The following is a 15,699-nucleotide window of genomic DNA, read 5'->3' as shown; positions in this document are numbered from 1 at the left end:
TGGATATCCCGTTTCTTTGTGGGGAAGCAGATGTTGACTGGCTTGCCTTCCTTCCTTAGGTGGTTTTTTGGCAAAATCCCCAGAGCCAAGGCAGAAGAAATGCTTAGCAAACAGCGGCACGATGGGGCTTTTCTGATCCGAGAGAGTGAGAGTGCGCCTGGGGATTTCTCCCTCTCTGTCAAGTAAGTGTTTCCTGCTCTGGTGCCCGGGGTCCTTCTCCAGCTGATGTAAATTGTGAAGCCACAGGCCGGATGTCTGGCTACATGCACCAAAGGTGGCAAAATAGGAGAGGTTTAGCCTAAACAGTGTTTTACAAGTCAGAAAGTTTTACATTAAGATCCTAACTTCTGGCTCCTCATAAAAATTCCCTCTGGCAGCGCTGGGTTTCAGTTCCCATGTGGAAACAGTCTTTAGTTACTGGGAGCAGATACTGGTCGGATTTCCCAAATCCCCACCACTCTGCGGTGTTCTCCACACACACAGCTCTGTCCTCCTCAGGGCCCCCTGCAGCTCTCTTTAACTGATCACCATTTCAGCAGCCTTGTGCATCTTTACCAGATACCAGGGATCTAGCTGAAACCTACCAGCACCAGCCTAGGCCTCTCCTGTTGACTTAAAAGGTTACTACAAGGGTTTTAGGGGTTTTGGCTTTCACAGTGGTAAGTTTAAATGCAGAGGGGAGCAGGGAATGGGGAAGGCTGGAGTTATACCTTGGGAATCATGGAGAATATAAATTGGAACTTGGAAAATCCTAAATTGATCACTCCGCATCCATGACATAAGGATTTTGAATCAAGCTGTCATTTCCATATGTGTTTTGACTCAGTCCATTTCTAACTAGCATATTATCACAGGAATCCCTCCCCTCAGAATCTTACAAATCAGTCATTATTTACATGACAAAAAGGTGGTCAGATTAAAGCTCAGATGACTTTTAGTACAGATTGCATTGATTATTTTAAAATGAAGACTGAAACAATTTGCCATTTACAAATGATACAAAGATTTTCCAGTTTCAAAAATCAACTGAATATCTTGTTTCATTTTAGGACCAAATGTGTGGTTACAGTGTAGATTTTTTAAATGTAGATTTAAATTTAGAATTTTTGTGTTCTTTCTCGTAGTGAAGATATAGGAGGTGGTTTCAGGTGATATTTGCAGTATCTTACAGATTTGTTTCCAGTATAGTTAGATTTTAGTCCCAGCGTGAAAAAATTAAGCTGGATCTAATTATTGGTTTTCTTCTTTTAACAATGGCTTTTTTTTTTAGAGCAGTTTTAGGTTCATAGCAAAATTGAGTGGAAGGTACAGAGATTTCCCGTGTACCCCCTTACTCCCACGTACATAGAAACAGTGGGTTTTTGATGTGCTTGATTAAACACATGCAAATGAGGATCTGGTGAAGAGCATCTTGAGGTGGAAGAGTCTTTAAGCTTCTAGTTAACTTGTGTTTCTTCATCTATTTTCCTTACATTTTATACTGACCTGAGTATAAATCAAACAATGGAGGACGAGGAATACAAGCAATTAATCCTTGAATAGTGGCCCAAAACCCCGTGGCAGTTAGCGTTCCATTGTCCGATTACCAGGGTCCCTGCCGGTGTTCATGCCCTGCCTGCCAGGAAGCCCCTCCCCCCATTTCATTTTATCAAATAAAACCTTTAAAGAGTCCACATACTTATTGTTCTAGAAATAAAATTTGGAACAGATGTCATAACCACCTTTAACAACACAAGCACCTGCACAAAGGAGATTCACGAATCCACAGTCTCTAGTTTCAAGGTGTGGTGAGTCTGCAGTGGAAAAACTGCTACTTAACAGCTCATTGTCATGGACTCTTGTACTTTTTGCAGAAACCACCTGCATTGCATGGTGGGAGTGGGCTTCCGTGGGGCCTGAAGTCCGTGGGGCTGAAGTGTCATTTGAGTATGTCCTTCCTCATAGAACTTTTCTCCCCATCTACCTTTTTCCCCACATAGCAATGCTATGAAATAGCATTACTGTCTCTAAACACTTGGTAGCTCCTGTTCAGTGTCTTCCCTGAAGCTCAGTGCTGCCACCTGCTGGGCTGTCTTAAAGAAGTGTTTATGCTTTAATGTTGATGGGAGGGGAGACTCGTTCATTGACTTAACAGATCTTCAGAGAGTGCCTTTTGAGGGCTGGGCACTGGTGTGGACACTGAGGACTCAGCAGAAAGTGGGACAGGCACAGCCTTCGCTGAGCTGATGCTCGAGGCAGATAGTACAGTGGCCACTCAGGTTCTTGCTACCTGTGTGGGTCAGTATAAAAGGGGGCATTTACCTTCCTACCAGGTGGTAGAGAAGCCTTGAGGGGGGTGTGCCTGGGCCTCTTCTTTATGTTCCAGCACATTCTTTTGTTCTGAGACCTTTTCCCCATGAGTAGAACTAAAATCCCTGAGTGGAAAACATGACTTTAAACTCTTCCCAGTTGCAGTCCCTCCTCTTCTCACCTTATTTCCTGTCCTACCTTTTGTACTCTTTAAACAGCACATAAGATTTCAGTTCTTTTTCTATTTAGAGCACATAGAGGCATTCCATAGGTTAGGACAGTTCTCTTTTTATTTACAAATGTCCCCAGAATTAGAAAGACTGCCAGACAGGGTTTCCCTGTCTGGTGAGGATTCTTCTTGTTGTCGCTGGTAATTGGCAGTCCTGATGGAGGGGTCTCGTCGCTCCACGATTACCCTAACTCTCCAGCCAAGGAGTCAAGCTGGGCCTCTCAGCTTGTGGGAGGTGTGGCCAGAACACTAGTTCTTTCAAGATGCCTCCTTGGTGGGCAGGTGGCCCTGAGTAGCTGGGACCAAGCCCTCTGGCCTGTTCTCACATGTGTCCTCTGCCCCTCCCCAGGTTTGGAAATGACGTGCAGCACTTCAAGGTGCTCCGAGACGGAGCTGGAAAGTATTTCCTCTGGGTGGTGAAGTTCAATTCTTTGAATGAGCTGGTAGATTATCACAGATCTACATCCGTCTCTAGAAACCAGCAGATTTTCCTCCGGGACATAGAGCAGGTGCCACAGGTAAGCCTCATGAGCAGTGAGAGCAAGATCAGTTTTAGTAACTAAGAATAGCTCCAAAAAGAATATGAGATGAATATGTGTATGTTCGTGTGTGACTGAAGCATTATGCTGCACATGAGAAATTGGCACAACATTGTAAACTGACTATACTTCAATAAAAATATTTTAAAAAATAGCTCCTCAGATGATCCAGCAATCCCACTCTGGGCATATATCCAGAGAGAACCTTAATTTGAAAAGACACAGGGAGAAGATAGCTCAAGTGGCAGAGCGCATGCTTAGCATATACGAGGTCCTGGGTTCAATCCCCAGTACCTCCATCGAAAAACTAAATAAATAAATAAACCTAATTACCACCCCCCCAAACAAACACAAAATTTTTTTTTAAAAAAAAGAAAAAAAGGAGAAGATACATGTGCCCCAATGTTCACAGCAGCAGTATTTACAATAGCTAAGACAAATGACTGGATAAAGAAGTTGTGGTATATTTCTACAATGGAATACTACTTAGCCATAAAGAGGAATGAAATATTGCCATTTGTAGCAACATGGATGGACCTGGAGATTGTCATTCTAAGTGAAGTAAGCCAGAGAGAGAAATTACCATATGATATCACTTATATATGGAATGTTAAAAAAAATGTATTTACAGAACAGAAACAGACTCACAGACATAGAAAACATGGTTATGGGGGTCTGGGAGGAAGGGCGTTGGTAGGGATAAATTAAGAGTTCAAGATTGGCAGATACTAGCTACTATATATAAAATAAACAAGGTCCTACTATATAACACACTGAACTATATTCAGTATCTTGTAGTAACCTATAATGAAAAATAATATGAAAACAAATATATGGATGATTGAACTATTATGCTGTATACCAGAAATTGACACAACATTGTAAATTGACAATACTTCAATTAAAAAAAAAGAATAGCTTCTTAGGCGTGTGCTTAGTATGCACGAGGTCCTGGGTTCAGTCCCCAGTATGTCCACTAAAGAATAAAGAAAAAGGAAAAAATCTTAAATTAGTATCAACCTTACCAAAACAAACAAAAAAGGAAAAGAATAGCTCCTTGGGCAAGTGGGTGTTTTTTTCAAAGGATCACCTCTGGGGCTTCCGTACTCATTATTCAAAATGTCGTCCTTAAGATTTGAAGTTTGAAATAAGAAATAGTTTTGCCTTTTCCAGAGGCTGCCTCTCTGAAGTTACGTGTTGCTAGTTAACCTTGTGTCTCTAGGAACAGAGTCTAACACACACTCAAATATCCTTGAAGTCAACTGTGAAGAAAACCATACTTGTAAGGGAGGTGGGATCCACACTCACTCCTGTATTTGTTTCTCAACTCCTGGTCGTGTGTTTTGGTTAGCACCACCTTATTTTATTCAAGCTCTTAACCTTTGACTCTAAAACCTTAATAAAGATTTTGTAAGTGACAAAGTGATAGGAACTAAAACGTTTATTTTCGCATCTGGGATTGTAAACAAAACTTCCCAGTGGCTGTTCCCGAAGTTCTTTCCCCTCAAAACAGCATGTGCTTCTCTGCTTAATGATAGGGCCCAACCGGGCGCTGTCAGGGGTGTGCACCTGAGTGTTTTTTGGAGCACTGATGAAAGATTACATGGCCCCCAATCTGTAAGAATTAGTGGAACGAAGGGGAGAACTGGGGGTTATTTTAGGAACTGTGAATAAGCTGGCGCACGTCTGTTTCCCCCAATCACTAGTCCCGCTCACGAGGGAGCTGGGCTGTGACACGGATGCAATGTGTGTTCTCCCCCCGCCTCTCTTCTGCAGCAGCCAACGTATGTCCAAGCCCTCTTTGACTTCGATCCCCAGGAGGATGGAGAGCTGGGATTCCGCCGGGGAGACTTTATCCACGTCATGGATAACTCAGACCCCAACTGGTGGAAAGGGGCTTGCCACGGGCAGACCGGCATGTTTCCGCGCAATTACGTCACCCCCGTGAACCGGAACGTCTAAGAATCGAGATTATTTAAAGAGAGTGGAAAATTTTAAACACATACAAAAGAATTAAACCCACAAGCTGCCTCTAACAGCAGCCTGTGAGGGAGCTCAGAACACCTGGCTGGGTCACCTGGTGACCTCCTCTCACTTTGGTTGGAACTTTGGGGGGGTGGGGGGGGAGTTGGATATAACAATGCCAAAACTTACCTATAAATTAAGAAAAGAGTTTTTATTACAAAATTTTCACCGCTGCTCCTATTTCTCTTCCTTTGTCCTTTTTTTCATCCTTTTTCTCTTCTGTCCATCAGTGCATGACGTTTAATGCCACATATAGTCCTAGCTGATGCCAATAATAAAAGAGAAGAAACCAAGTGGGCTGATATTTTCTCTATGCAAAATGTCTTGAGTCGGAACGACAGGAGAACAGCCGTTCCTGTGTTCCGCGTATATACACACAAAAGGCGAGGCGGGGGGCCTTGCTGTTGAGCTTCTGCCAGAGGAAGATGGGGGCGAGCAGGAACCTGCCCTGCAGCCCCCCAGCCCTGCTGGTATATTTGGTCAAAGTCCGACGGAGAGAAGGGGTGACGGGGGAGTGGTGCCCCTCAGGCGTCCTGCGAGCCAGGCCCCAAGCTGATGTCTCTTCCACTGTCTTCCCTTTCCAGTGGTGTTCTCCAGCATGTTGTTTCTCATAGTGCCTTTTGCCTCATTTCAAGGGTTGCTTCTGAGTGGTGTTTTTTATTTGTTTTGTTTTAAAATAAGTTAAAGACAGTCAGCCAATTTGTCTCCTACTCTGTGTAAATATTTTCCCCTCGGGGGAGGGAAAGCAGGGTAGAGGAGACTGAAGTGAGGGTGTGGGCGTCCTGCCGTGCAAAGCCAGAGTCTCTCAGCTTTAATATCCGTCAGCCCTTCCTGCCCCCCCCCCAAGTTGAAGGGGCCAGAGCCCTGGTATCTGGAGTCGTTACCCTGGAGCGTAGTGTGACCCAGTTGCAACGCCTCCCCCCCTTAACGCCTGCCTGGATCCGGCTGAAAGGGGGTCAGGGTTCTTGACCTTGTGGTCTCAGGTGTTGTCCGCCCCCTCCTTAGCCCCAGTGGCCCCCAGGCGCCAGGCTAGTGCCAGCAAGTTTCAGACACAGAAAAGCCCAAGGAGTTGAACTGTATCAGATTATACCATGTTTCTGCACTGGGGGGAAAATGTGAGTTTTCACTTCTTTTTTTTTTTTTTTTTTTTTTGCCCTGAAAGCTAGAGGTATCTGTTCATGGCTCTCACCTTTTGTGTCCCCTACCTGACCTGCCCAGGTGAGCTTAGGGCAGCATTCAAGAAGCAGCCTGGGTGATTTTTCATGTCCCTGTTCACAGCGGGCTGTGTTCATAGCTGCTCCACCCGACCCCCTGAAAAGGAAATACCTCCATGAAGCAGGGACACTTGGAAGGAAGGGTTGCAAATCTAGGAAGACTGCAACCATTGCAAAGCTCTTTCTGTCTGCCTCCTGTCGGCTTCTTGTCCCTTGTGGTGATGTGCCTGCGAACTCTCCCCTCACCCCGTCCCCTTCCCGCAACCAAAACGGGGCCACCAGGACTTGGTGACAGCCTTTGGGTTCTGAAGTGGTCGGTCAGCGTCCCACGGGCTGTGGTCATAGAGCCGGACTTGGCCGGGAGCATTGGGAGGCCCCGGAGGCTAGAGCATCGCCTCTCCCGCCCCCGCTCTGCTAGCTTCTCCTTTCTTCGCTGATGATAAAAGGAATCTCTGGCATTCTACACCTGGACCATTTGATTGTTTTATTTTGGAATTGGTGTATATCATGAAGCCTTGCTGAACTCAGTTTTGTGTGTATATATTTAAAAGAAAATCAGTGTTTAAATAAAAAGACCTATGTACTTAATCCTTTAACTCTGCGGATAGCATTTGGTAGGTAGTGATTAACTGTGAATAATAAACATACAATGAATTCTTCACTCTGTATCTTTTCTTTTTTTCCCCCTTCGCCTTAAAGTAAAAACCTAAAAACTCTGTCAGGGAGTCAGGACACTTGTGTCCTTATTTTCGACTCACCTCGCTCCTTGGGGAGCATGTTGGTCTTGTGAGGCTCCCAGAGGCGTGATGTCCACACCACACTGCTCATCAGAGCCCCAGACCCCACCCTCCACACTCCAAGGGCACCAGCCAGTGCGCCTGTTTTTTCCAGCAGAAGCCGTAGGCCATGCTGGTCTAGACCCAGCGCCTCATGAGAACAAAGGACACGGCTGGCTTGGTGCTCGTTCCCTCCCCCCACCTAGATGAGGGACAGAGGGACAGAAGGAGTGTCAGTGCTGGAGCAGTCTCCTGTACTGTGTAGCAAACTCGTCCGCCCAGCAGGCTGCTTTTGGGTGAGACTGGGCCTGCTGAACCACCCACAGTCCTGGCTACAGGAGGCCAAGTAAGACTTGTTTAGAGAGAGAACAGAAAAGACACGAAACCCCAGGAGTTTCCACTTGTGTTCCCGATCCAGTTTGTAACAGAGCCCAGCACGCTGCCTCAGTTGCGGCTCCCTTGCTCGGACGAGAGTCTTCACTCCTTCCCTTCTCTGCAGTGACCGTGAGAAAGAACTTGACCCTGAGCTGCCCTGTTGGAGGCTGCTGGACTCAAGGTCTTCCACCCCACCCCCGCCAAGGATGGCTCCTCCAAAGCTGAGCAGAAGTTTCCAGCACGGGGCCATTTAAGTGAAAACTTTCGGCGGTGATTGTCAGCCTCACTAAGGCTTTTTGTCCTGTTTGGCCTCAGAATAGCGTCAGGACTCATGGGAAGATGGCTGCTTTTGCTCAACCAGTTTGGCAACAAGTTGTATCCCCCTATGACCACGACCACGGGTCTGTAATTCCTGGGGAGGGAGGCCTCTGGGTGAGATCGCCTTTGGGGAGACTGCCGTGGGATGTGGTGGGACAGCTTAGGCTGGTGAGTGGCCTTGCGTCCTTCCCTTGCTGGACTCACCCTTCAGAGCAGCCCTCCAGATCCACCAGCTTGCCTTCGTACTTAGTGACCTGGGAGTCTGCCTGTAACAGAGACTCCTTCTCAAACATGACTGTGGACTGGATAGTGGTGACAACCCCTCCCGAGCACGCTGGGGCTGCCGAGGTGGCACATTGGAAGGAGAAAAGCTGTGGGCACGTGGGCTGCCTTTCCTTGACCCTTGTCCCCTTGCTCTGCTTACAGGATGTGATCTTCAAGTCAGAACTTTCTGCTCTTCCAAGGTGCCTGGATAATTAGGAGCAATGATCGTGGAATTGTATTTACGTGGGAAATACTTGTGATTTACATGTTACGCAAATTCCCCAGGTCTGATCCGAGCCCTGTTTTTCACAGAAGAACAAGAGAAGCTGCTTACTTCTATGTGTTCCTTGGAGGGCTTCTCACACGTGGGCTCGGGGGTTACAGGCTTCTCCTTCCAGCCAAGTCCCAAGGCAAATACGTAACGTGCTCACTACCAAGACGGCTGGCATCAAAATCCAAAATTAGCACCGAATCTTAGTTTTTTTCCATCAGTGTTGAGGAGGTAAGAGTACCATTTTGTGTGCCAACAGCCCTGGTCCATAAAGACAAGGCAGTAGTGGGGTTAATTGACTTGCTACTCAGAGCATTCCAAACGCTGCTTTAAAACTGATTTACAACTGACGGGAGTTCGTTTGAAAGGTATGCCACATCCCATCCAAAACGCTGACTTGAGACAGCCTTTCAGGACTTGATTCTGGCCCATCTGGTAAGCAACACTGGTCTTGGGTCTCCAAGGACAGCCTTCCTGTTTAATATTCCATCCTCTTGTCAGATGTATCCGGAAGTAGGATTTTAAAAGCACGGCCATCGCAGCTGTCTTCTGAGTGAACAGTTACTGTAGTACAAAGGAGCTAGAGTGTCGTGAGTGCTCCGGGTCTGTGTAAGGACTGGCCCTGAGCTGCCCCCAATCCCCGTGTCCTGTGCTGGGGAACCAGAGGACTTGCTGAGGGCTCCTTGGGGCAGTTTACAGGGTGAACTTCATTCCTGGGGCATGTGGTGCCCTCTTCTATCTGGAACTGGACACCTCTCCCCTCTCTAGTTAGAGGGCTGAGCCCGTCTATATCCCTCCCCGACCCCCGGACCATCAGCTGCCCCCGTTTCCCCTCCTATATGGTCCGCATCTCTGCCCTGACTCATCCTGAGACTGGAAATTACCCACTTTGGGCTTCTCCTGTACTCGACACCAGTGTGTTCTTGGGTGGTGATTCTCGTATTAATGGGCAAGTCCATGGGCAGAGGATTTCAGACAGGAAGTGTGGACAACAACTACTAGAGGAGGAGAAGGCTGGAGGCGGGTGGAGGGCAGGTGGGACTGAACCTGGTCTGGGGGAGATTGTTTTGAACAGGACGAGCGGACCTACAGGGCAGGCAGTGCAGTGTCAGTTGGGGTGTGTGGTGGGAAGGAGCCCCGTGTTGGGACACTGGTTTAAAAGGAGCCCGGGTGGCCTCCTGCAATGAGGAAAGAGTCCAGGTGGGACTTGGAACGCCAGCTGAACAACGCCCACTTTTCCTGCTGACTCAGAAGGGGTGGCAAGTCTGGGAGATGAGTGTCAATGGAAGATGAGTTCTAGGAAGACCTGACTTACCGTAGTGGAGGGAACATAACAGAATAGCCTGGAAGAGGCAGTTGAGAGTGTGACAGTTTAAGGGTACGAGGAGCTGCGGCAGAGCCCAGCCCTTCTCGTTCCTTCTGGCCAGTCAGCCAGGTACATGCCAGCCTCCCTGTGACTGGTGTGACCATGTGACGGAGTCCTGGGATGTAAGTGGTAGGTGCCACTTCTAGGCAAGGACAGCCATGCAGTCCTTGCTTTCTCTCCCCCGCTGCCTGCTGCCCTGGAGAGCCAGAGAGGACTCGGCCAGCTCACCTGCCACACCTGGCATGAGAGGGAAATGAAAGATCTGATGTCCTGCACCTATGACACCGGGGGCTCTTTGTCACAGCATTACCCACCCTGATGTCCAGCGGGCCTCACTGGGGACCAGTGAGGAAGGCAAAACCTGAGAGGCACTGCTGAAAGTGTTAGGTCTCAGGGGAGGAAATGGAATCGCTCATCACCACCTCAAATATAAGGAAGCAGCCGTATGTCCTCCAGCTGATTTGGCTGAGCTCTGCCCGTTTTCTCTCGTTATCCTGACTGCCTCCTGTCCTTGTCCAGTCACGAGGCTGGCAGTCGTTGAGATGGTCCCATGGTTCACTCAGGCCTCTGCTCAAATGTGAGCGCTCCCTGAACAGCATGGGTCCCCACCTTGCCTCTGGCTCACTCTTTCCCCACCACACTCTGGGTTTCTCTGCAGCCCTCTCACTGCCTCACTTCCTGAGGGCAAACTCTCTGCCCAGCTCGCCCACCAAACCGTAGGCTCCCCTGGGCAGGGACTCGGTCCCCAGTGCATCTGTTGCACCTGGAAGAGCCGCTGAAACGCCTGGGCTCCCAGCCATAGTGTCCATCATCTGATAGGAGAGCGCGCCCCATCTTGGCTGCGAACAAGCCAACAGTGCCAGCCTCCCCAGCGCCCAGTCATGTCTCAGTGGGAGGAGCCGCATGAGTAAGGGGGAGTGTAGGAGTTTGGGGGACTTGCAGCAGCGGATCCCACCTGTCTGGGGGTCGGGGAAGATCAGACAGTTGTGCATGAACAGAGCTGAGAGCCAAACAGGATGACGGCCCTGAGGCCTCAGACAGGATTGCCCTGTGGGTTCCAGAAAAGGCTGAGTGGAGGCGGGGGCCCGAGGAGAAGTGGGTGCAGGGACAGAGAGGCCAGATGAGGCAGGGCTATGGAGCCATGAGAAGGAGCTGGAAGTGGGGAGCCCTGGGGAGTTAGGAGTTTGGGGGGACTTTTTTAAGCTTTACAGAGATTCAGCTCACTATCTAACAAGTCACCTATTTAAAGTCTACCATTCGAGGGGAGGGTATAGCTCAGTGTAGAGTGCCTGCTTAGCATGCATGGGTTCAATCCCCAGTACCTCCATTAAAAAATTAACTAAGTAAATAAATAAACCTAATTACCTCTCCCCCAACAAAAAAAAATAAGTATACCATTCAACGATGTTTAGTACCATTCACAGAATTATGCAATCAGTTTTAGAACATGTTCATCATCCCTAAAAGAAACCACATCTCCATTACCAGTGACTTGCCATTTCTCCCCAACCCATCCCAGCCCCTGGCAACTACCCATCTACTTTCTGTGACTATGGATTTGCCTATTCTGGACATTTTGTGCAAACGGGATCATATAATACATGGCCTTTCTTTTGCTCAGCATAATGTGTCCAAGGCTCATCCAGGTGGTGACCTGTATCAGTCCTTCATTCCTTGTTGTGGCCGAATAACACTCCCTGATGTGGAGACACCAGATCTGGTTTTTCTGTTTGTGCCATGATGGGCTCTCGGGCTGTCTCCACTCTTTGGTTGCTGCAAACATTCATGTTGAAGGTTTTACGAGGACATATCCTGAGGGAGTTTAAGCAGAGGAGCAGACAGGGTCCGGTTTGCCTAGAACAGTGGAGAAAGGGGGCCACAGAAGAGACGGCTGCAGTTGTCCTGGTGACGGAGCGGCAGGGGGAGCACCAAGAAGCTGGTTCATCTGAGCCACATGTAGGAGGATGGGCCGGCAAAACGTGGAGGTCAAAGAAAAGGACAGGGGGCGATGACCCCTAGGATCCTTGCTTGAGCTGGGGGAGCCCTGTGAGTGCTGTTAATTGAGGCAGGGACCCCTGGAGGACAGAGAGCGGGGTGCAGTGGGGAGAGAAGGCAGGCAGGTTGAATTCGAGGTGCCTGTGGACAAACGTCTGAGAGCAGCAGCCTGTGTTCGCCTATAGTTTAAGAGATGAATCTGAGCAGGGGACTCGGATCAGGGGTTGTGGGTGTGGAGGTGACCCTGCAGCCCCAGCCCTGGGCGAGACCTCCCACTCCACTCTGTGAGAGAAGAGGGCAGAATGCCAGGCCTGAGGAAGGCTGGGCTCTGAGGGCCGGACAAGGAAGAGGAGGAGGCGGCAAAGAAGATGAGGAAGAGGCCAGAGAGGCAGGAGGTAACTCAGGGCCTCCCATGCCAGGCAGCTGTGTCCAGGAAACGCCCTCTGTGGCCACCCTGCTCTAGATCCCAATCGTCTCTTCCCTGGGCAATCCAGATTGTCCCCAAACTGCTCCATCACGCCTTCTCTCCTGCTGAGAGATCTTCTCCAGCTGCCAGGCTGCTGAGAGGACAAAGTGCAGATTCCTGAGTCTCAGGAGAGATGGGTTAGGTAAGGAGTGAGGTTGGAGTCACAAGACCCAGGGTTCCTTTCCAGGCTGTGAGACTTTGGGTGGGGCCCTTAACCTCTGATCTTTCTCTCATTTGCTTAAAAAGCAAGCCCACGTTGCCAGGTTGGCCTGAGGACCCAGGGAGATTGTCTATGTAGATATCTTACAAACTATTAAGTGCCCTGGGACCAGTACTGATTATGATCTCGGCATTCAAGGCCTTTTACAGTCTGAGCCTGCTCTAAGTCTCCATCTCTGTGGCCCGCTAAGTCCTCCCTGAGTGTCCCTGCTTTTGCTGAAATCTACCTTTCTCTGTGATCCGAGGCTAAGGTCTATCTTCCTATCTGCTTGTCTGCTTATCCCCACCCCGACTTGGGAACAGACCCTGCAGACCCGCATCCTCTGAGAAACCTTTCCTGACAAGCTCCCAGTGAGCTCTGGCTCCACCGCAATCTCAAAACCCCAAATGCAGGACTGCTCCTTGATCTGTCCTATGGTCCCCACCCTCCTGCCTCCACCGAGCCCGGTGCTTGGCTTCAGTGACCCTGTTGCCGGTGGTGGTCGATCTTATCTGCAGCCAGGAACAGCAGAGCAATGGTTGTGAGGACCTCAGACTCCAGGGCGGCCTTGGACAGGTCGCCTACTATCCTTTGCAAGGTAGTAACCAGGTAAGTAACCTCAAACAAGTTACCTTTTGAAGCCTCAGGTCAAGAAACTTAGGTCAGTAAAAGAAACTGAGGTTTGCACAGGGTAACGTGGGTTAATCAAGGCTGGCTCCCACACCTGGTAATTCATTCCAAGTCCTGGTCAGCCCATGACCCTGGTTCTTGCTGAAGGCAAAGGAATCCATCCAACATTTTCATTTGTTTAAATCTTCGATCCATTTGAAGGCTATCCTGGTGATCAGTGAGCGCTTGGTCCCATTTCTTATTTTTTTCCTCGATGACTACCCAGTTGTTCAGATTGTATTTACTAAACAATCCATTGTCAGCTCTCAGATTTGAGACAATGTATTTTATACCAAGTTTCCAGATGGTGGGGACCTGCTTCTCTTTCTGTCCTGTCACTCTGTCCATGGGCCCATGCTAGGCATGCCGGACAGATTCCTGAGGCTACACAGCAGGTTGGGACATCAGCTGGGGCTGTTCCTCCCCCATTGCTCTCCCTTCTCCCTTGTCCTGGCTCTCTCTTGCTTGTTTATGTTTTCAATGTAAACTTTAGAATCAGCTCATCTAGTACCAGGAAAAAAAAGGCTCTGGGTGTTTTTATTTGGATCATGTTAAGTTTTAAGGACCCTTGGAAGAATTAACATGTTTATGACGCCGGAGCCTTCCTATCAGAGAACACAGTGTGTCTTTCCAGGTTCATGCCCTCTGGCAATATTTCAAAGTTTTCCTTGTGGAGATTTTACATGTTTCTTCTCTTGTTTATTCCCAGATCTTTTCTCTGCTTTGTTGATCTTTTAAATCAGATCATCACTTCCATCACATCATTGAACGGGTGGTTGTTTGTATATAGGAAGGTATTGATTTCTCTGTACAAATCTTGATCTCATTTCCCTACTGAATTCTCAGACTATTTAAAGTGGTTTGGCAGGTGATCTCACACAGACAGAACTATGTCTAAATCTTATGTTTAAATCCCCCTCGACCAGGCAAGCTCCGAGAAGTTTTTCCCACTGCTTCTAGGGCCCTCTGCATGGGAACTGGGAATTAGTTGAACATGGGAGTTAGTTGACTGAGCGAATGACTGAGGCTGAGAGATGGAGGAAGGATGCTTCATTACTCCCCTGAAGAAATCTGTTTAAATCTGTTCGAAAAGCTTATTGGAACAAAATTCGAAACATTTTGTTCTGAATAAGGGACACAAGTCCTTTTACAAACACTTTCTGACCATAAAGCTGCTCTCTCAAACACTTTCGTAGCCTGAGAAAAGTAACCCATGGGAAGAGGTTACTTTCCTCGGAACAAAATGTCACATCTGTCAGGACGGCTATTTAAAGAAAAGAAAAAAAAAGGCAAAAAGCACCAAGTGTTGGAGAGGATGTGGAGAAAAGGGAACATTTGAGCACTGTTGGCGGGAATGTAAGTTGGTACAGCCGCTGTGGAAAACAGTACGAATGTTCCTCAAAAAATTAAAAATAGAACTACTGTGTTATCTAGCAATCCCACTTCTGAGTATTTATTTATCCAAAAAAATTGAAATCAGGATCTCGAAGAGATATTATTAATAGCATTCCTATGTTTCTTGCAGCATTATTCACAATAGCCAAGATATGGAAACAACCTAAATGTCCATCAACAGATGACTGGATAAAGAAGATGTGATACACGCAGGTGCTCTCGTGTTCATATATAATGGAATACTATTCAGCCTGAAAAAGGAGGAGATTCTGCAGTATGTGACAACATGGATTAACATTGATGATGTTATGCTCAGCAAAGTTAGCCAGTCCCAGAGCACAAATATCACACGTTTCCACTTAAACAAGGTACGGAAAGTGGTCAATTTTCTTAAAGTCAAAGAGTGCACTGGTGGTTGCCAGGGGCTGAGGACCAGGGGGTGGGGAGAGAAGTGAGGAATTATTGATCAATCAGCATAAGGTTTCAGTTAAGCTAGCAATCTGCTGTACAACATTGTACGAGAACATATTGGACACATAAAAATTTCAGAGGGTAGCTCTTATGCTAAGTGTTCTTACCACAATAAAATTTTAAAATTTAAAATATATAAAGAAAGCTTGTTGGCTATAATAACTGGTTCTAGAACTTCATAGAAGTGGGAAATACTCATGTGAAGAGAAAAAAATATTCTTTGCAAAGCTCCCCAAGGATTCTAATACAAAAGGAGCCCTGTTCTAGCCCAATCTCCTCCTTCGATGGGATGGATGAGCGGACAGACACCCAGGGGCAGGAAGGAGGGTCTTGTGCAACCCCTTGGAGCCTCACCTCTCCCGTGAGCCGTCACCCTGTTTTCAGCTCTGGCATGCGCCGGACCAGCAAGAACGCTGCCTTCCTGCTTTCCCTCTGCACCCCTCACCCTAAGAGTTAAAAAATGAGCGGGTAAATGCATATTTTGAAAATTACTAATTGTTTTTCCTCCAAACCCTTGCTTCCTTTTCTGCCCTGATGGAGCTGGTCTGAACAGAGGAAAAAGATGGCTTAACATCCCTCTTTTCCATCCTCTGCTCCTAGACTCCCAAGGCAGTTAGAAGTTTGTCTCAGGCAGCTCAGGCTGCTGTAACAAAATACCATAGATAGGAGCAGGGGAGGGGTGTGTAGCTCAGTGGTAGAGCGCATGCCCAGCACGCGGGAAGTCCTGGGTTCGATCCCCAGTACCTCCATTAAACAATAAAAGAAGAGGGGAGTTGCCAGCTTCTCCCGCGGGCGGGCTGCTCTCGCGAGACTGGGCAACGCGACTTGCAGCTAGGTG

General features: G+C 48.0%; 1 protein-coding gene across 1 annotated transcript in view; it reads left to right on the top strand.

Annotated features, from left to right (window-relative positions):
* Positions 1 to 5,375, top strand: part of GRB2 (growth factor receptor bound protein 2) — a 58,834-nt gene extending 53,459 nt beyond the window's left edge. The window contains exons 4-6 of the mRNA XM_006199384.4: positions 60 to 182; positions 2,868 to 3,036; positions 4,834 to 5,375. Coding sequence (XP_006199446.1) covers positions 60 to 182; positions 2,868 to 3,036; positions 4,834 to 5,019 — 478 coding nt within the window. The 3' untranslated portion in view covers positions 5,020 to 5,375. The remainder of the gene's footprint in view (positions 1 to 59; positions 183 to 2,867; positions 3,037 to 4,833) is intronic.
* Positions 5,376 to 15,699: the final 10,324 nt, after the last annotated feature.

This window comes from Vicugna pacos, chromosome 16, assembly GCF_048564905.1.
Source record: "Vicugna pacos chromosome 16, VicPac4, whole genome shotgun sequence".
NCBI lineage: Eukaryota > Metazoa > Chordata > Mammalia > Artiodactyla > Camelidae > Vicugna > Vicugna pacos.
The sequence above is the reverse complement of the archived record's forward strand: the minus strand, read 5'-3'. Positions and strand labels throughout refer to the sequence as shown.